At 34.2% G+C, this 20818-nt stretch overlaps 2 protein-coding genes across 3 annotated transcripts; one reads left to right on the top strand and one right to left on the bottom strand.

The window, feature by feature from the left end:
• Window positions 1-4066: 4066 nt before the first annotated feature.
• LOC125874262 (uncharacterized) lies at window positions 4067-5033 on the top strand. The gene is made up of 3 exons (XM_049555113.1): window positions 4067-4259; window positions 4370-4426; window positions 4587-5033. The coding sequence occupies exons 1-3, from the start codon at window positions 4212-4214 to the stop codon at window positions 4824-4826; spliced, it is 345 nt and encodes a 114-aa protein (XP_049411070.1). The 5' UTR covers window positions 4067-4211; the 3' UTR covers window positions 4827-5033.
• A 583-nt stretch (window positions 5034-5616) lies between these two features.
• On the bottom strand, window positions 5617-19758 carry LOC125874255 (uncharacterized). Of its 2 annotated transcripts, none has more exons than XM_049555102.1 (10): window positions 19458-19758; window positions 11812-11937; window positions 11008-11095; window positions 9504-9589; window positions 9150-9365; window positions 8385-8551; window positions 6891-7049; window positions 6724-6804; window positions 6578-6632; window positions 5617-6039 (listed from the first exon to the last, which is right to left on the bottom strand). In XM_049555102.1, the coding sequence occupies exons 1-10, from the start codon at window positions 19566-19568 to the stop codon at window positions 5866-5868; spliced, it is 1263 nt and encodes a 420-aa protein (XP_049411059.1). In that variant the 5' UTR covers window positions 19569-19758; the 3' UTR covers window positions 5617-5865. The 2 variants fall into 2 exon arrangements, with proteins under 2 accessions (XP_049411059.1, XP_049411060.1); XM_049555103.1 differs by having other exon boundaries at window positions 11812-11934.
• Window positions 19759-20818: the final 1060 nt, after the last annotated feature.

The raw sequence follows: 20818 nt of genomic DNA, 5'->3' as shown, positions 1-20818 counted from the left end.
GTTTTTCTTTTTATTTTTTATATATATTTTTGTTTTTTATAAAAATAATATTTCATCCAATAAATCGGTCACCTTAGTGAATCCGGGGATCAATGAAAATGTGTTCAAAATTACGATATTTAAAATTCAAATGTTACCGAAAGCAAAATTGATAGGTTATTTCATATATGTTTGCTTTTTAATAGGCAGGTTATCTGATATTTATATTGATGAAAAATAATAAGCATTCCATTAAAATTGGCAATACACATAAATATACTCAAATAAGACGTTTATAATAACAAAACAAAAAATATCCCAACACTCAAATTGGTTAATCTACTATATTTCACTAGCAGATAATTTAGTGGGAAAAAAGAGTTAATAGTACTTAGCTTGACATCTAGAAAAAAATTTAAACACCATCCATTACAGATATTTCTAAAGAGAATTAGAATAATATAAGAGCATCACATCTAAGATTAAAAAATTTAACCTAAAACAAGTTTTGAATTATACATACTAGAAGTTCATTTATACACATTAAATAGATTAAAAGTACGTGCATACTTGCGCACATATTATATATAATACTTATATAATAGATTAAAATTCTTTATAATGGTACTTTTTAAAAAATCACGAATATATTAACATTTTGTATTTTATATACAAGATGCATATGTCACTCTATCAAAAGTTTCTAATAGTGAGCACTTTCTGAATAGAAAAAAACAACAAATATTACATATAATATATGTATGACATCTTATTAGACTACATCATATGTTTTTAGGTGGTGGTGGTTCCTACACACATACAACACAACTTTACATATATATATAGTTTATTTTCCATACAATTAAAAGAGGATTTCAAGTGTTCAAAATACTAAAAAATAAATATATTATGAAGTTAAAAGTCAATATATATATACACACGCATTCAGATTATGCTTTAAAACATATATAGTAAAATTAAATATTATACGAGCTCTAATAAGTAATAAGGGCACTGTCTCGGAGAGTGGCTCGATAAAATAAACATGTCTGTGAAGATAATATTATTTATTAAAACTTTTTTCTGCTCCAAAATAAGTATCAATTTTAATAATAATAAAAAAAGTATCCCAAAATAAGGATTATCTTATAAATTATTAAATAGTGATGATTTAGTAAATTATTATATTCATTCCCTCGTCTCAATTTATATGACACACTTATTTTTTCAATCAATTCTAAAAATCACAAAACATTTTTTGATTTGATAAATTTTTATTAACGCTAACAATATTTTATCTATATAGAATCCTACTCATTGATAAAAGATCAATGAATATATACTTTTTATAAGGATAATATATGAAATTACGACGTCTTCTTATATTTTTATAATATTCATATTTAATTTATTATATTATATAAATTAAAATATTATCCTTTTAATAAATGTATGGTTTTTGCTGAGCTAACCTTTGTTTTGGAAACGGAGGGAGTAGAAGCGTAGATTTTATATTTGATATAGAAATTAGATTAAATTTGAATTTGGATATAAAAGTTTCATATTGAAAGTTAAACATTTCAGTAACTCCATAAAGATTCGAATTCAAAATCTCTAATTTAAAATAAAAAAAATACTTTATCACTTCACTATAATCCCCGCGTAAATCTAAGAAAGATGCGGTTGCCTGAGCTGGAATGAAGTAATTGGCTCGACATGGTTTCAACTTTCAACTTTCAACTGTCAAATACAATTGTGGTACGTTTCAGCCAATGCCTCGACATGTGTCCCCTCCTAAATGACGCGTGTAGAGCACATATCCACTCGACGGTTAGCTTCTTTGTTTTTTCTTCGAAAGCTTTGATTTTCCTTATTTGGTTGGTAGGCACGAAGCCAAAGAGATAATTTATTCTTTTTGGAAAAAGGAAAAATATACTCTGAACTATCGTAAATGGTATGCAAATACTCTTCGTCATACATTTGGGACATTGGTGCCCCTATCGTCCAAAAGCTAAAGCATATATACCATTTATATTAACGGACATACACGTGTCAATCTATCGATCCGACACTTATCGACGGATAAGATTGCTTCACATGTCCATATTTAGTCTTCCGTTAGAGTGAAGGGCATATATGCTCTAGTTTTTAGACGGGAGGGGCACCAATGTTCCAAAAATATGACGGAGGGTATTTGCATACCATTTACGATAGTTCGGGATATATTTGTCCTTTTTCCCATTTATTTTTAAAATATCCCTATGTCCAATAATAGTTGTCCATTATATTATTTTGAAATGTCCAACAATATCTGTCGCAGGGACATGAGAGTCAGTCTTCTGTTAGTGGCACTTTAGCGGAAAATACTACTACTATTTATAATTATACGCGGTTAAAATTATTTAGGAGTCCANCACATAAATTGGGACATGGACAGTCACACATATTTTTTTTTAAAAAAATTACATTAAAAGTATTCTATCAATTAACAACATATATTGTTTGAAATTGATGGAAAAAAAAATATAAATTACAATAATTAACAAAATAAATCTCTCGACTCCAACAAATCTATCAATTAATGCCACATAAATTGGGACATGACAAATAACATATATTATTAAGAAATTAGGTTCAAAATGTACTATAAAATACAATAATTAACAACTTAATATATTAAAGAGACATATAAAAAATGGTTAATATTTGAAATTTTGCGTGTGCCACATAAATTAGAACAAACAGAGTAATAAATATTATTTTCAAAATTATGTTGAAAAAAAAAGTACTACAAATCACAATAGCTAAAAATTTAAAATATTTTTAAAATCATATAGAAATTTCAATAACTTCTCAAATTCCATAATATGACATAAATTAAAATAAAAAAATATATATATTGGGCCCCATGCTGACACGGAATCCTATATCTAGTTTGATGTAGAAATTAGATTAAATTTGAATTTGAATAGAAAAGTTTCATATTGAAAATTAAATATTTCAATAACTCCATAAAGATTCGAATTTAAAATAAAAAAATACTTTATCACTTCACTATAATCTCCCCGCGTAAATCTAAGAAAGATGCGGTTGCCTGAACTGGAATGAAGTAATTGGCTCGACATGGTTTCAACTTTCAACTTTCAAATACAATTGTGATACGTTTCAGCCAATGCCTCGACATGTGTCCCCCTCCTAAATGACGCGTGTAGAGCACATATCCACTCGACGGTTAGCTTCTTTGTTTTTTCTTCGAAAGCTTTGATTTTCCTTATTTGGTTGGTAGGCACGAAGCCAAAGAGATAATTTATTTTTTTGGAAAAAAAGAAAAATATACTCCTGAATTATCGTAAATAGTATGCAAATACCCTTCGTCATATATTTGGGACATTGGTGCCCCTATCGTCCAAAAACTAGAACATATATACCCTTTATATTAACGGACATACACGTGTCAATCCATCGATTCGACACTTATCGACGGATAAGATTGCGCCACGTGTCCATATTTAGTCTTCCATTAGAGTGAAGGGCATATATGCTCTAGTTTTTAGACGGGAGGGGCACCAATGTCCCAAAAATATGACGAAGGGTATCTGCATACCATTTAAGATAGTTCGAGATATATTTATCCTTTTTCCCATTTATTTTTAAAATATCCCTATGTCCAATAATAGTTATCCATTATATTATTTTGAAATGTCCAACAATATCTGTCGGTCGCAGGGACATGAGAGTCAGTCTTCTGTTAGTGGCACTTTAGTGGAAAATACTACTACTATTTATAATTATACGCGGTTAAAATTATTTAGGAGTCCATTATTGTCATACTCAATAATGGACAAGTATTATGGGATAAAAGAGAGTATTAAAGAGTTGTTTCGTTTTCAAACAAGTTACTATATCGTTAAGAGATGTTATATACTATTCTTTCACTTCTAAAATAGTTGTCATGTCTCATTTATTAAAAAAATAATTTTTATTTATTTATTATTGTCATGTCATAAAAATATATATGGGTAAACTCATTACCCGGTAGAAGCGTTCTAATTAATAGAACGGAGTAACCCTTACGCAGATTATTATAGTGTTGCCATGTGTTGGAAAATGCGTGTACTTTGGTCACCATTTGAGGAGCCTCAACACTATAAATTCACACAACATTAGTCACCCAACATCAAATCCATTTCATCTATTCACAACACAGAGAAAGTATAAAAAAGATATATAACATGGCCAGCCACGGTAATGACAACCTTTTTAACAGTAGCCAAAATCAGGTATGATCAATAATTAATTACTCTTTACATTGTTAATTACTGAAGTTTGATCCATATTTAAACCTCTCTATTTTCTTCAATTTAAGCTACTCTTTTTCCTATTTTTTTAGATAAGAAGAGACGCGCCTTCTGATATCCATAACCAGAACCAAGGCTTCCTTCAAGAGGTAATTAATTATACGTGCAAATTAGGGATTAATTTGAACCCTAGATTGCAAACTATGTGAAGTAAATAAAGTAATGCCTTTCATATATAGTTATACGGCCATTTTTGGAGTATTTTTGTTCATTTCACATAGTTTAAGGATATTTGTTCGTTTATTGAAGACTGGGAATCAAGTGAAGAACATGGCACAAGGAGCAGCAGATATTGGAAAAGGAACAGCTCAAGGTGCAGTGAGCGTGGCTCGTGGAGCTGCTTTGGGTGCTGCTAATATTGCTCAAGGTGCGGCTGATGCTGTCAAAAATACTGTTGGAGGAGCAAATAATGACAACGCAGCTACCGGTGGTATCCCAAATTACCTTGATGAATACCCAAAACACAACCCAACTAACACCAACATTTAAGTCATAAATAGTTTGCTCTTTTTTTTCTTTTACTATTGTTGTATCCTGTTATGAGGTTTGTTGTTTAGCACACACCCTACCATAGGCATTGTCATTTCTCTTTTTCTTTATACAAGTTTATTGAAGAAAATGTTGTTCTTGTTATTAAATTAACACCTACCATCCGTGCTGTTTTAATTTCTTGGGTAAAAAAAATTGTTATACTTATATTTTTGTGGATTTGGGAAATGAAATTTCTTGTGAAAGGACGAAAATTGAAACAAAAATATCTTATCCTCCTATATAATGGAAAAGGGACGGTTCATTTTTTAAAAAATCAAGTACTAATAATTAGGTGATAAATTAAACATGATTAAGTAAATAGGAATGGAGGGGTATGTGACTTGATATACGCTTGCAAAAGAAGGATTGGGAGATTTTAGCACCAACGAGTAAGAGGACTGCACGTAAATGAACAAACAAGAGAATTATTGAATATTAAAGTAATAAATTCCTAATTATGAATCAAATCTACACAACTAGTTTCATACGCTTTTGGACAAAGCATTTGCAGCAGGTTGTGTAAATAAATTTCAATGAAGTTGTGTATCAAATAATTACAACTAATTTCCTTCACAGCATTGTAAACATGAAACTTTCTGGTTCATTTCTGAAGAAAAAGACCATTTTTATGTGACCAAAATCATAATACACATCCTGTATTAATTAAAGCTGTTTGCTTTTTTCACACAGAACAAATGACAAGGGTTGGTTTGGGGAGGGGTGGGGGGTTATAAAGAGCAAAGATCACTGAGGTTGTCTACTAGTTGTTCTGGTTTGCATTTCATAATTTTCTAAATTCCAATACACCATCTCATTGAATTCTGGCTCTAAAGCCAGAACCATTGCAGTAAATTTGCCTTGTACAAACTCGAAAATAACCAAAACTTGGCATCATATTAAGCACCAAAAGGGACCAGAAGCAGTCACAACAAGGTGAGATAACAAAATAAACCCCTACTATACACTTTGCATAGGTAAGATCGACCTTGCTACTTCATTAGGGTGCTTTTCTGCTCCTACTACTTGAACCAGAAACACTTCTTAACTCGGTTGGACTGTACAAGTCTCTTTGACCCAATGAAGCACTACCTCGACGAGGAGAACTTGTATTTGGTTCCCCTCTTATAGTCTCAGTTTCCAAAACTTTGGCTTCTTCACTTAGCATCTTTAGCTGTTCCAGCAAAAGCAGATAAAACTATTCAGCCATCAAATCATGTAAAATATTACTACTAAAAGATGCATAATTCGTGCCCAATCAGCTAATGTGTGAATGCAAGCCAATGGGAAGTACAACTGGAATAACCTTTAGTACGGATCTTTTTCCCTTTCAATAGACTTTCTAAAAATGGAAGGCCAACTAGTTATGCAATACTGATCTCGTAAATACACAAACTTTTGAGGATTACTATGCCAAAGTTGTACTCAAGTCTCAATACTACCTTTGAGCAACTCGAGACTTCCCTAACAAGCATAGGGGCACACAAAGTAAGGGTGGTTGAGCAGTTCTGATGGGATACCAAGATAGTCCATGACATATTTCACAAAACCAAAGCTAGACAAAAGAAGTTGAAACATCTCAAGAAATCGAAAACATTTGTACATGACGAGAGTCTAAATATCAACTCCAAGGTCTACTAATTCAATGGAAGGTAAAATCTGAAGAAAGAAGTACAATAGATGAAGATTGGAAGATAAATAAGCATTCATACCCGAATTTCATTCTCTCTCAACTGGTCCTGGAGGGAACTGATGGCGGGACTTAAGCTGCGATACAGAACAAAGTGGTGATAAATATATCACAACCACAAAGAAAAACTGAGTTCTAAGACAGACGTCAAAGAGTGAGCTCATTTACCAATACTCCATTAATTTGCACATAGAAGCCTGATATGTAGATGTGTGATGAATGAAAGTGAGCGGGTGCACTTTTGTTTCCCTGCAGAAAGACATCCCAAATTATTATAGCAGTTAAAAAGCACATATATGCAAAGCAAGCAATAAGCACACATTAAGTTCGACCACCTCATATTTGTTACAACAGCCTGATTATACGCAGTTCGTTCTTCTTCAAATAATACCCGTTGCAGATCCGTGAATGAGTTCAAAGGTGCATCAAGATTGAAAAGAGATGAGGATGGCAGAACAAGAAGAGGGATTTCCTTTCTGACATATTCTGCACCACTGTCACCAACCAAAAATATTTATAGATTAAGCCAAGCATTTATCATGCTTCAGAAGGGTTGAATCAGTAATTTGAATAACAAGCAAATAGCAGAAAACATAGAAATTCATTGAGTCAAAGGGAGAGGTGAATTAAACAGCTTTGACTGTTTGACTATTCATTATAGATACCACTATAGACGAACAACATTTTCTCAACGAGAGACTTTATTAAACAACAAAAGCTTCTCTTTCTTTTTTTTTTTTCTTTTTTTTGGGTGCGGTAGGGGTTAAATAAACTTCAGTGTACAAGCAACTTCGCATTATCTCAAAATTAAAAAATACTCTTGAGTCTAACACTTGCAGTTGCCCAAGATTCTGCAAAAACATGTCAGGTAGAAATTTTGTTCATCTAATTTTATGCAGTTACCCACTTGCACACCATCCCCTCCTCAACTGCAGGTTAAGCTAATTATCTATCTGACACTCCTCCAGCAAAGCAACTTGTTAGGTTTTTAGCACATAAGATACTCAGAGGTTCTAGTTCTTAAAAACCCACATTGCTCGAGGGTATACAATGTGGTCTCTTTATATGATCTTGACAATTCTCACCTCATGAACAAGCTTTTGGATTGAATCATACTCAACGTCATTTTCTTAACATTATCTCAGAGCCAAACTTGTCCATGATTTTAGGTCACCAGTGTTGTCTGCATGTGAGGCTATCCAAACACCAGATGTCCAGCTCTACGTGTGCAGGGTACGGGTTATAATCCTCACAACTTCAGCTAACTTTTGAAGTTGAGTGAGGTACTTTGTTAACAATAGTCAATGGTGCTAATAATAAATGATGAGCTGCTAAAAAAAAAATTTAAAAATTTAGTGATCTACTTCATTGAAGGGTCTTGATACTTGGTTACAGCAAAATCTTTTTTTTCTGATAGGTAAACAAATTTATTGGTGTAAACTGCAAAAAGAAGGTGTCAATATGCACAACCGAAAACTCAGAACTATTACAAGTGCATGCAGTTGAGCGAATCCATCAACCTATCTATGTCGTATACCTTTAGCAATTTACACCAAAAGGCCAAAAAGAAGACAAATATTTGTATTTAATCATGTGTGTTGGCTCTGTCTTTCTTTCAAACCACCCAAATTCCTTCATTCCAAATAACCCGAAAGTAAAAAAGGTATAGTAGTGGGGCTGGACAAGTATTAGAACCATACACTTATGACTTCCTTATCTAATTTCCTTCCAGACCAGCACCATAGAGAGAATTCCAAAATTGCTTTTTTACGTAGTCAGAAAAAACAGTTCAAATCATATTAAGTAATCAAATACATACTCAAATGTACCTCATCTCCAGATTCGATCGATGCATTGCTTCCTGCATACTTTCTGACATGTCCATTGGATCTACATCAATGACTGCATTACTAAGACTGTTGGCGTGAAGGTTTTCTCCAACTCTATTATCAACATTAGCAAAGAAATTGCCCAAGTCCGTGGATCTTGTCCCACCCTAACCAATCAGTTAAGATTATCATGAGTACAGAAGAAGTCCAGGGCTAAAAAGAGAGAGGAGTGAAAAAAGTTCAGATCCTCAATCATACAACAACAACAACAACAAGCACGACAGTTTTCTCCAACTCAGCTATCAGTATTAGCAAGGGAATCCACCAAGTACATAGATCATCCCCATTCTAACCAATCAAAACCAATCCATCAACCAAGTTTAATAAAAAATTACCGAACCCCAACCTACCTCACACCTTGTCCCCCGAAACTTTAAAAGAAAAAGAATACATAACCAGCAGAAGAGAAAGAATCATAAAGCCCACAATTTTTCCCTTCACACTTATTCTTCCCGAGAGAAGTGTATGTTCATAACACTGCAGATCCACAAGTAGCTTCGCATGCCAAAGGCAAAGTCATACAGCAACAAATTTGATCCATTGAAAAAATCAGTGTATATCTTTTAAACCTGTTTGCCAAAATGGCCAGCAGCCTCTTGAATTCCAGTAAAACACTATAACTACCATGCTTTACAATTAATTGATTTTGAAATGGTAAGTAACAACTAACATGCTTTATTGAAATTATGAAACCACTAAACATACCTTAGAAGCTAAGGCAGAAGCTCTTGAATCACCAGTATCTTGTTCAAGAATCTCAATTTTTGAACCAGCTCTAGATGTGTCTGCGGAACTTAAAGGCGATTCAAGGTCTATTACAGAATTTTTATGTACAGGGGAAAGGGAAATAGGCCTCAACAACATGTGATTCTGCTGCTTTCCATCCAAGGACTGAAATGCAATAACTTGGATTCTCCCGACCTGAAATATTAGCAAATAGTTTGTAGGCATGCACTGGCCAAGACATTATGCTTGTGGTGATCTACAGTTTTTAAATATGCACTGGTCAAGACATTATACTAGTACTGATCTACTTGATTCCAAACAATCTTACACTACCTTCTGTGCATCTTCACTAAAACATGAAAATATCAACCCAATAAACCCAGCATCCAGAAGTTGATACATGGCTTGAGTGCGGACATCTGCATGATTTTACATAACATGTTATGATTTTCATGGACTGAGAAAAAGGCAACTAGTGAAAACACAGGTATTAAGCTGAAACGAGAATAAACTATGACCGGACTTAACCCAAAATAACCTCCACAAAACATGTAGTCATCTCTATAAGTTGGTGAAGACCAAACTATCAATGAATCACAGAACTACAGTCAGATGAAACTTAGGAGAATGCAAAAGGATTTAAAAGGACATTCCAGTGCACTAAGTAGGTGTTTGGACATAAAAATTGTGAAATTTGAAAAAAAGTAATATTTGTTTTCAAGTTGAAAATGGTATTTGGAAATTGGAAGTTCCCACTATAAGTGGGTTCTGGACAGGACCAAATTGGTTCTATTGTACGCAGTCCTACCCTGCATTTCAGTTTTCTATATAACCACCTATTCTAGAGAAAGTTAATGTTATCTTTGTTCAGTTTAGGTCTTAGTCAAGGTTTTGTCTAATTTATAGGCCTTATTCAATGTTCCAAATTCATAGAAGAATGCTGACTTTTAGAGGAGCAGACAATTGCCCAACAGTCTATTGGCCAGACAGTTTATGAGAAGCCAATTCTGCACAAGAGAAAATTAAAAGACAAGCCAAACAAATCAATCACCAAATGAGTTGCTTTTGTGTTTTGGAACATATATCTACTTAGCTCGCATATTGATTTTGAATGGTAAAATTTCTCCATCTAAACCTTCCACTTCACCAGTAGACATAACCTAATTAAATAGATGGATAATGAAACATTTGGAAAAATAAATCAATTCCATGACGGGAAGGATGGAGGCAAAAACAGTCATACAAGCAAGCACAAAACTCTAGTTGTAGCAGAAAGTAAAAGTGGACATTGCTGGGAAAGAAAGAGAACTTGGAATCGGAAGAAAAAAAAACGACACTCAGTGGACATTTCAGGGATTTCATTTGTAGTCACTTAATTTGAACTGTGTAAGTATTGGATTATAAGCACAGAAATAGAAACCTGGCCCCATCTGAGGATTACAAATTTTGAATTCTGTACAAAAACAAAAAGACTGGTAAAACACAACGCTTCTGTATATATGTGGCTAATTTGTGTTTCTAGTCTATAGTAAGGTTCAAGTATAAAACGTTGGTTTTACTTCATATTCTTGATTGAATTAGCTTTTTTAAGTGCTAGTCAAGCTTGATTTATGTCACATTTACCGCTGACGTGCTTATTTTTATTATGTTGTATGCAACCCAAAGATCAAGTATTATGTTCAAAATTCAAAATTCCAAATACCGAAACAACTACTATGATGGGACTAGTACAAAAGAAAATACCAACAGTCAGGCGGAAAGACCATCTTTGGTTACTCAAATGTAATGGGACTAAACTATTAAGCAGAAGGTGCTCATAGAGGCACTTAATACCTACCAACATGGGAAGGGAGAACCGTAATGTGGGGATGTGAATGGTACCAGCCAATCACTCTTGTTGTTCTTCCTGTTGCCAGGGTCATTCTGTGCTAAAAAAAGTTAAACTAACAAATCCAGCATACAATTTTCCAGACGAAACTGCATTATCACAACCACAATCCAATCATATACATTTGAATACATCAAGCAACGAACTCAACCAACAGGTTAAGTTGTATGAAACCATAGTTCAAACGGGAGAAAAGATCTCTTTTCGCCAACTGCTATCGAAGCCAAGAAAGCCATAGCATGTCATAAAATATGGTTAAGTCAAGCTCTACATATACTATTAAGCATGTCATGCACTCTGCGATTTAAAAAAAAAGGTTTGCACAGATAATCCTAATACATGATACCACAGAAGTTATTTGACATGTGCCCCAAATTCATCAGAAGGAAAAGAAATCAAGTTTTGCTGATAAATTTGACATGTTAATATTAGGAAGAAAACATTTGTGGAAACGAAGGAAGAACCCATTGCATGAAGTGTCATTCAAATTGCTTCATGTTATGAAGAAAAAGATCGAAGTTTATGAACACTAAAATTGTTTCTCATTTGGCAGCAAATTTACCAAAAGCGATCTTTGAAGCAATTAGAAGAAAAAAATTATTTTGCAAAGAAATTATTTATTTTTTTGACAAAGGTAACAGTACAAAGAAATTATTTTACCAGTCACTATATGATACTGCTCTATGTTGCAACTATTAGAGGGGTAAGGGCAGTGAAAAAAAATCACTATTTGTCACGGATCAAAAAGGATATCTCAGCCTTGACTGATGCAGCAGTTAGCTGCTCAGGATTGGTCTCAACACGATCCTTCCTCCTGTCACAACGTGGCTGTGGCAGTGCTCCCCATATAAGTGCAGTCACACTACCATGTTTTGACTGCTGCGAATTGAAACAGCACAAATATTACTTTTGCACGTGGAAATGGTTTAGTAGGATAGCCATCATCAATAGCATGTAAAAATCAAGGAAAGAAATATATGATTTTATTCTTTTTCTTGATCAATAAGGAAACCTAAACTGTATACAGAACGTTTAGCAAGAAAAAGTCTAAACTATAGCATGACAAGCAAAAATCAGAGTTTGTTGCACACTGCTGGGACACATCATGCAAGGACGAGGTTAAATATGGACCATCGAAGATACACCTGCATATCTACCAAAATAGCTGGAGTATTAAATATAACTTTGACTTACTAAGTTATTTTTCTTTCCTGATCAGTGAAGAAAACTCAATACATATTACATACTGAATGCCTTGCAAGTTAATGCCTAAACTTTAACCTGACAAACCAAATTCAAAGTCCAAACGTTTCCACAAAGGCAGAAGGACGTGGGCATATACCAAAATAGCTACTTCCTCCGTCCCAATAAAAGTGTCGTACTTTCCTTTCTGGTTTGTCACAAAAAGAGTCTCTTTCTTTATTTAGCAAGTTTTCCAATTCCAACATCCTAAGTTTAACACCAAAAGATTTAAAAGACCACATATCTTTAATTGGTTTTTGAAATTGGTAAAGGTGTAATTCCTCAGCATTGAGGACATGATGAACACCATCAAAAAATGTTAGATTAAAAAAACAAAGAGAAACAAAGATACTTGAATAGATCTTAATAAATCTACAAAATGATCTATATCCTCTAAACCTACTTCTTACACCAGAAGTAGAAAGATATTATACAATTCCATTTAACTTTTTGAATGGAATTGGATCTATCTTCAAAAAACACCTCTAGTTTCTCTCTCCAAACTGTTCATCAGATGCATTGTGGTATGATCCTCCACTGCTTCTTTTGACCTTTGTTGCCTCATCATCCAGCAGCGAAGCAAATCTGCCATATGCTAAGGCATAGACCAACCTGTCTTTGTTACGTCGAAAAATAACAACCAAAGTTGTATAGTAAAAGTGCATTGCAAAAACATATGGCTATTTGTTTCATCTGTCTCATTGCATGAGAAGCACCTCGACACTATGATGGCCCCCTATTTCTTCAAAACTTCTTGCATCAGGCATGCTCTTTTAACCACCAACCAGGTAAAACATTTTACCTTGGTTGGAGCTGGACTCTTCCATAAGTTTCTCCATATTTTTGGTTGCCCTCTATTCTATAAACCCTTTAAACAAAGAATTACCCATCAATATTGTGTTTCCATCTTAATGTATCTGGTTCAGCAACAGTGCCACTGAAATCATCAATCCTACTTAGTAGATTAGCCACTCTATCAATCTCCCGGTCATTTAGCAATCTCCTGAAGGATAAGTTCCAGCCCTATGCAATCAGAGTATCATAAATAATACCATCTAGGTTGTTGCTTAGAATAAACAGGTCTGGGAAAATCTCTATAAAAGGACTTTGCTCCTTCCAAGCATCCTTCAAGAATTTTATTCTTTTTCCATCTCCAACTATCGTTTGCAACTTCCTTTCTACATTGGGCCACAAGGCTCTAATGGTCTTCTAGACTCCAAACCCATAAGTATTAGTGCTCACATTGGTACACCATGGGTTGAGTTTACTAAACTTGTGCACAATCACCTCCTTCCATAATGCATGTTCCTCCATATTGTATCTCCAGAGCCGTTTCATTAATAAGCTATTGTTCTTGTTCTGCTCTCAGATTTATGATGCCCAAACCATCCTGCTCTCTACTCTGCATTGTTGTTTTGTGTGCTAATTGACTAGATTGTATCCTTTTTTACCCCCATGCCACAAGAAATCCCTCCTAAATATGTCCAACTTTTTCATAAATTTGGAAGGAAGGGGAAATAAAGGCATTACGTACATAGGAAGTGCATCAAGTACATAGTTGATAAGTATGAGCCTCCTTTCCAGTGTTATGTACTATGTCTTCCACCTAGCCAGCCTCTTTTCTATTTCCTATAATTCCATACCAAATTTTCACAGTTTTGTCTTCACTGCCCAGAAGCATACCAACGTATTTGTTTCCTCTTCTTTCCACCCTTTTACAATCAGCATATACTGCTGTATAAACCAAAAGAAATTAGAATTTTCCCATGACATTTTACTTGTTATGCTTTGGTTGCCATGTTCTACCATTTCCCCTTTCTTAACTCTCTTGTCACATAAGATAAAAAAAATTGATGAAGTAAGTTGTTTCATTACCGGCATCAAGCAGATCCAAAGAGTACAAAAATAGATATGCTAGCTCCATTACATAATAAAAGTTAAGACTCGGGAGCCAGCCACAAAATAAAAAAATATAGAGACTTAAAACATGACTATGATTGGTCTAGAGTTAAAGAGCTAACAAAATCTAAGAAAACAGTAGAACTATTTCCGCAAAAAATAATTATTCGAAGAACAAATAGAGACAGTCAACCATCTCTTTCTACATTGTGTATGGACAGACCAGCTGTGGCAAATGTTCATCCACAAGAGAAAGATCAGGTGGGTGAAACCTGGGAGAATCAAAGAGGTGCGAAGAAGTTGGATCAGTGATGTTAATGCTGGTAATGCAGGAAAGGATGAGAGATAAAAGATGGCTCCAGCATGTATTTGGTGGACCATATGGAAAGAGTGAAATCAGAGATGTTTTGAAGGCAAAAAGAGCAACATACAGAAGATCAAGACAGATTGCTTAGGCCTTTACTATTTTCGGTGTAAACAAGTAGTTATAGACAGCACAGAGGATGTTTTTAATGCAATTGACTGGCTGTAATTAGATACATTAGGACGTTGTAAAGTGACAACTTTTGTGAAGGGGGACTACACTTGTTGTAGTATACCTGTTGGATATATAGAAGTAAATTTACCATTCTCAAAAAAAAAAAAAAATATTCACCCCTGCTACCATCTGTCTCTAAATGTACCTCTCATCCATCTATTATCCCAGATACTATGAATGAGTCTATATATATTTCCCCCTGGCTTTGTTTCTACCAAAATATACACATCTGCACCCCATTGATTAATCAAATTCCTTACCGCCCCTTCTTTCTTTCCTCATTAAGCCCCCTCACATGCCAAGACACAATCTTTATCCTCATCTTTGCATAATGGTTAGTCTTCTCTCACTGGTTCTAGGTTCACCATCTTTGAATTTCATATCAAACATTAGATTCCTGAGCTCTTTTGAAATTGTGTTGTTATTGCTATTTGAGGATTTGCCCTTTCATGTGCGTCTCTCTAGGCATCTTATCCAGCTTCATGCAATAAGCATAACCCTCTTATTCACATCCCTTGATAGCTGCTCCAAAGGCTAGACCTAATTTGATCACATTAAGGTGTATCCAGATTGTAGCCCTTTTTCTATCATCTCTTCCATAAGATTTTCTTCTATGCTCAATGGTTCTGATTCATTGTATGTGACCAACTGATTCCCAAAAGTTTCCAGAAAGGAAGAATCAACCCTGCTCATACAGTAACTATTTGTCTTTCCTTCAATAGCTATGACATCTCCTTCTTCAGTCATTCCTCTACCTGAGCCTCCTTGATTCCTTGATTCTCTGATTTCTGATTTCTGATTTTTGGTTCTTCTTCTTCTTCCATTTGCATGTGTATTCCCAGTTCCCACTTCCCAGTCCATTATCAAGTGCTTAGAAGGATGCTTTGTTTCTCCCCAATCTGAGTTAATGTAATCAGAAAAAAGCTCAGTGAAAAAAGTAGTTTTAGGCATGCTAGAAAGGCCCCATTGTTGTGTGAGATGGGCTTGTGTTTTATTAGATTTAAAGTGTGCTCAGGGGCCCAGTTCTAGAACCCCTTCCTTGTAAACCTCGATGTCCGAGGTTTTCTTTGTTTCTGGACCTTTTCCTCTTTCTAACACTGTCTCTATATTCTAGCAACATAGGTTCGGCTTCTATACTATCCAGTTGTATGTCGCTATCACCTCGATCTGCTCTCTTCTCCGCCTCCATCAATCTATATATCACTGACCACTCCTCCCATACTGGCCGTGAGTATATAAGGCCATCATCGACAATCTCTATCTTCGTCGGGATCTTCTCCCTTGGTCCTGATTCTGCCCCATCTCAGATGATTTATGAAGTTTGTGTCCTCTTCAGTTTCTACCCCCCCACACACACACATTCATCACCTATATTTTCCATCACCTTATTGTTCCAAAGATGCAATGGTAGCCCTAAAACCCTAATCCAAAGCCAACCAAACCTAGTTTCATCTAGGAAGGCTCCTATCATTGACGACCACCATTCCAAATACAAGGTCAGACCTTGTGTCTTCCAATCACCCATGATAACATGTTCAATCATCCTTCTAGTTTGAAATTCGAAGAGAGTCATTCATGTTGTACACCTGAACATTACGAGCTTCCTTCCACGTATGTTAGGCCCTTAACCACACATCATTTCCAATTGGCGCACCTCATTCTCAATAAAATCTACCGATGAGACATCTGCAGAACGGGTTGTTGTCATCTACATTGAAGTCGCCATAAGCATTTAGTTCTCACTGGCTACATTCATTTCTCTCTTGCTCCATTTACTGTTATGCAGATCTCCCTGGTAATCCCCCTCCCCAACAATAGTATTGAGATTTAACTCCCTTTTTGTAATAAATTCCTTTTCTTCTCTACTTTTCTATCAATGAACTTTCCACTTTTGTTACCAGATTCCCCTTATCCCTCATTAAATGCATTTTCTGAAATAATAATTAATGATCAGAAATAAATCGATCATACTTATTGAACTTTTGGGAGCAATAAATATATGTCGAAATGTCTCTGCATCTCCATGATTTGATGTATTTCCCCCAGCTTTCATAAGCTTCTTTTAATCTTTTGCATAACCAAATACATCTCCCCTGCTCAATATCATACGCCTGATAGACATCCTAGTACTCTCCACCCACTCAAACCATATCTCTGAAGCAAATATTCTATAAGATCATAAGACATTCCTCCCTGCCTGAAATACAATCTGTTCTCCATGTTCTAAATGCTACCTGCAAGAAAAGGAAGAGGTTCTGATGGCAGAGAACCACCGGAGAAGGAGCTCTAGACACCCAAAGGGGATCTCTATAAGCCACCTAAGGAAAAGTGCAGAGCAAAGTGTCTGGGAGCATTTCTTGTTGATAGGCGTTTATCTTTAATTTAAGACCAAAAGATTCAAAAATCTTCCTTTATTTCTTAAACTCGGTGTCTAGTCAAACTAAGACATTGGAATACTAAACACGACTTTAGGTTATTAGAGACACCAACATATTGTTTTAACGAATAGAAACAAAATCCTTTTCCTCCTCACGTAAAGAAATGATCTCCCATGAACAAATGTTTTTTAAAAAAAACTGGTAACTTTACTCTATGTATCGATAGATCACAAGTATACTACAACCCACCCATAAACACATGTACTTCCCACGATTATTAGACATGTACTTCCCACGATTATTAAAGTATTAACCTTTTTTTATAACGGTGAATCCAACCCAGCTTGTGTACCTCAATTAATCTAACTTAGATGGAGAAAAATCACCTAGAACTTTGTCTCTATTGGGATTTGAACCCTAACTCTATGGTAACTTCCAACTTTATTGACCACTAGACTATACACTTAAGGGTTGTTTAGTAGAGTGTATTAGCAAAAATAATACAAGCATTAGCTTTATGTATTAGTATTACCTTGTTTGGTACATTTTTTCATGCTATATATAATTAATGTTTGCATTAGTTATACACTATTGTGTATTGAGGAGTGTATTACCAATACCATAGATTTTTAGGTACTAGTAATGCAAAGGGATTTAATACATGCATTAGCATGGTTAAAGAGTTTAACCCAATTACCCATCAAAACCCCTTTTACATCTTTTCCACTATAATTGTGGAGGATATTTTTGTAAATAAATATTTTTATGCAATGCATGTTTTTTTAATATACAAAACCAAACATGCATAAAAATAATCTATTTATAATTAATGCAAGCATAACTAATACAAGCATTACTAATACATTCTATTTTGCATTATTTTTATACACTCTACCAAACGAACCCTTAGTTTATACAGCTGACATTCTTTTGATCAAGCTATTATGAAGCATAGCTATTGCTAGTTTAGTAAAGACAAGATCTTGAGAATCTTTTCTCTCAACGCCCTATTTAAAAGTAAAAAGGACTGACTCAATAGCACATAGAAGGCATAAATATGCATCAGCTTGTTAAGGTGCAGTTCAGAACCCCTTCGCCTTTTTATAGAATAAAAATATGGCAGTTCAAACCACCACTACCGCCTAAACCAACTCTGAATATCAAACTGAACNTTTAACCCAATTACCCATCAAAACCCCTTTTACATCTTTTCCACTATAATTGTGGAGGATATTTTTGTAAATAAATATTTTTATGCAATGCATGTTTTTTTAATATACAAAACCAAACATGCATAAAAATAATCTATTTATAATTAATGCAAGCATTACTAATACACTCTATTTTGTTATTTTTATACACTCTACCAAACGAACCCTTAGTTCATACAGCTGACATTCTTTTGATCAAGATATTATGAAGCATAGATATTGCAAGTTTAGTAAAGACAATATCTTGAGAATCTTTTCTCTCAATGCACTATTTAAAAGTAAAAAGGACTGCGTACTGTAATATCAAGACTCAATAGCACATAGAAGGCATAAATATGCATCAGCTTGTTAAGGCGCAGTTCAGAACCCCTTTGCCTTTTTATAGAATAAAAATATGGCAGTTCAAACCACCACTACCGCCTAAACCAGCTCTGTTTATCAAACTGAACGTATATTCATAATATCATATCAATTACTCAGTTCCAAACTAGTTACTGTAGTAAGGACAGATATACAGATCCTCTATATCATTCCGCCCAACCCCAGTGCAGGGCAACTCTTGTCAAACATTAATCATGATTGGAATTTAACGAAAGGCAAATCCAACACTGACTAAAGTTACTACCTTTATGCAACAATATTAATCTCTCAAGGCAAAGAAGTTTGTTTTTTCTCCAAAATCTCTTTTTACCATTTCCAGATATGGCATCCAATCTTGAATTCCAGGAAATTTAACAGAAAGTACATTACGAATTTAGCAAACATCAATAATAGCTGAAACATAAGGAATGTCAAATCTAACAACAACTTAAAAGTGCTGCCTTTAAGCAATAATATCAATTTCTCAAAGAAACAAAAGTTTTTGAGGAAATCCTATACCATTTCCAAACCTATCATCCAATAATTCTAAGATTATTTTTAGAAAATGTAAACAAAAATGGAACCCCAATTAGCAAATATCTACAAAAGAAAGAATTCCCAAAAAATTTATACCTAATATTGACATAAAGCTACTATCATCATTCAACAATTATGGCTGTCCTGGATGATAGATAGGGTTTATAACAACCGAAAACCCTAACAACCAAAACTTCCTTCAGAAAAAATGAAAAAAAATATAAAAATTAAAACCTGAGTATCACCGAGGAGAAGCCCCATTATCTCTTCTGTTTCTGTAGACAATGCATGACTGAGACATGTTAACCACACTTCCTCCGTCATTTTCACACTCGTTAGAGCCATTTCTCTTTTCTAAATCTCCTCAATTTCAGTATAAGCAGATGAATTTCGGTTTGATTTTTGTGTACTTTTTTTCCTTTTCCGGAAGTGACCTCTCCGAAGTCTGCTACGACTGAGGAGAACGGAACGGCGGAAGAAAAAAGAGGACAGATGGAAGTACAGATCGGAGCTTCGGACTGTGTGAAGAGTAAATTGTGCTTTTTCATCCTTACAGTTTTGTAAATGTTTACACTTTGTCCTTATAGTTTTAAGTATTTTAGAACGGTCCTTGATCTTTTAAAGTGGGTTGCATGTGATTAGAGTATTACGTATTTACTCATTCCGTTTTAATTTATGTGTGATGGATTAAATCTAAAATATAAAGAATAAATATAAATTATTTTATAAAAAATAGAATGAGATAATATGACCTTATATTATTGGGAAACTAAGCAAATATCTCATAAAAGCAAAAAAATTATAAATATATAACCCTTTATATTCATACCCCACNGATCAGTGGAGTGAAGAAAAACACTTGTATATATATTCTATAGCATACTCTGTAACTGATTCATTCAATACAATACACAATTTTATTTTTTCACTGTTGGTCTTCTTCCTCTTAGACTCACAAAACCTCCATTGGAGGACTTAACAATACTCTTATAGTATCATTGAATAATGAGTAATTTCTAAACAAGAAACTTTAATGATACCAAAGATATATATATATATATTACTAATATTTAGAAATGGCACATTGTGTGTACGAACACTACACAAGAGTATTGTAAATTGTACTATCAACTTGCTCTTTTTAATCATTGAATGAACATGTGTATTTCTCTTTCTTTTTCTACGTGTACGGGTGATTTTCTCTTCGTCAGATAAATTTATTTATCTTCCTTCTTTCATCTACAATATCTCCAATGTTATCTGATCTCCATTCTCCTTATAGACGGTATTATTCGTCCTTCGTCATATTATTCCCTTTCTTCTACGTTTGTTTTTCCCTGGGAGAAATATTGAACTCTATACTCTCTGAATCTCTCACTCACCGACGATTTTAAGAGAATTAGGATGAATTCTAACTATGCTTCGCTATTATGTTTGTCTTGCTTTTGTTCTTCCCAGTTTCTATCATATTGCTCACTTCAATTATTTCATTTTCAACCTTACTTTGAGGAATATAGATTGGATTTTCTTAGTATTGCTTTATTATGAAGAATTAATCACAATTTGATATGGGTATTTTAGTTGTGTATATAGTT

This window comes from Solanum stenotomum, chromosome 8 (assembly GCF_019186545.1).
Source record: "Solanum stenotomum isolate F172 chromosome 8, ASM1918654v1, whole genome shotgun sequence".
Classification (NCBI taxonomy): domain Eukaryota; kingdom Viridiplantae; phylum Streptophyta; class Magnoliopsida; order Solanales; family Solanaceae; genus Solanum; species Solanum stenotomum.
The sequence above is the reverse complement of the archived record's forward strand: the minus strand, read 5'-3'. Positions and strand labels throughout refer to the sequence as shown.

Bases quoted from the DNA above. Each gene is read 5' to 3' on its own strand.
- LOC125874262 (XM_049555113.1), top strand. From the start codon at position 4,212: ATGGCCAGCCACGGTAATGACAACCTTTTTAACAGTAGCCAAAATCAG. The intron at 4,260-4,369 runs GTATGATCAATA...CTATTTTTTTAG, and splicing joins TTAACAGTAGCCAAAATCAG to ATAAGAAGAGACGCGCCTTC. The intron at 4,427-4,586 runs GTAATTAATTAT...CGTTTATTGAAG, and splicing joins ACCAAGGCTTCCTTCAAGAG to ACTGGGAATCAAGTGAAGAA.
- LOC125874255 (XM_049555102.1), bottom strand. From the start codon at position 19,568: ATGGCTCTAACGAGTGTGAAAATGACGGAGGAAGTGTGGTTAACATGT. The intron at 11,096-11,811 runs ATATCCTTTTTG...TTTTTTTAGCAC, and splicing joins CTGCATCAGTCAAGGCTGAG to AGAATGACCCTGGCAACAGG. The intron at 8,552-9,149 runs GTATGTTTAGTG...CTGATTGGTTAG, and splicing joins CTTCTGCCTTAGCTTCTAAG to GGTGGGACAAGATCCACGGA.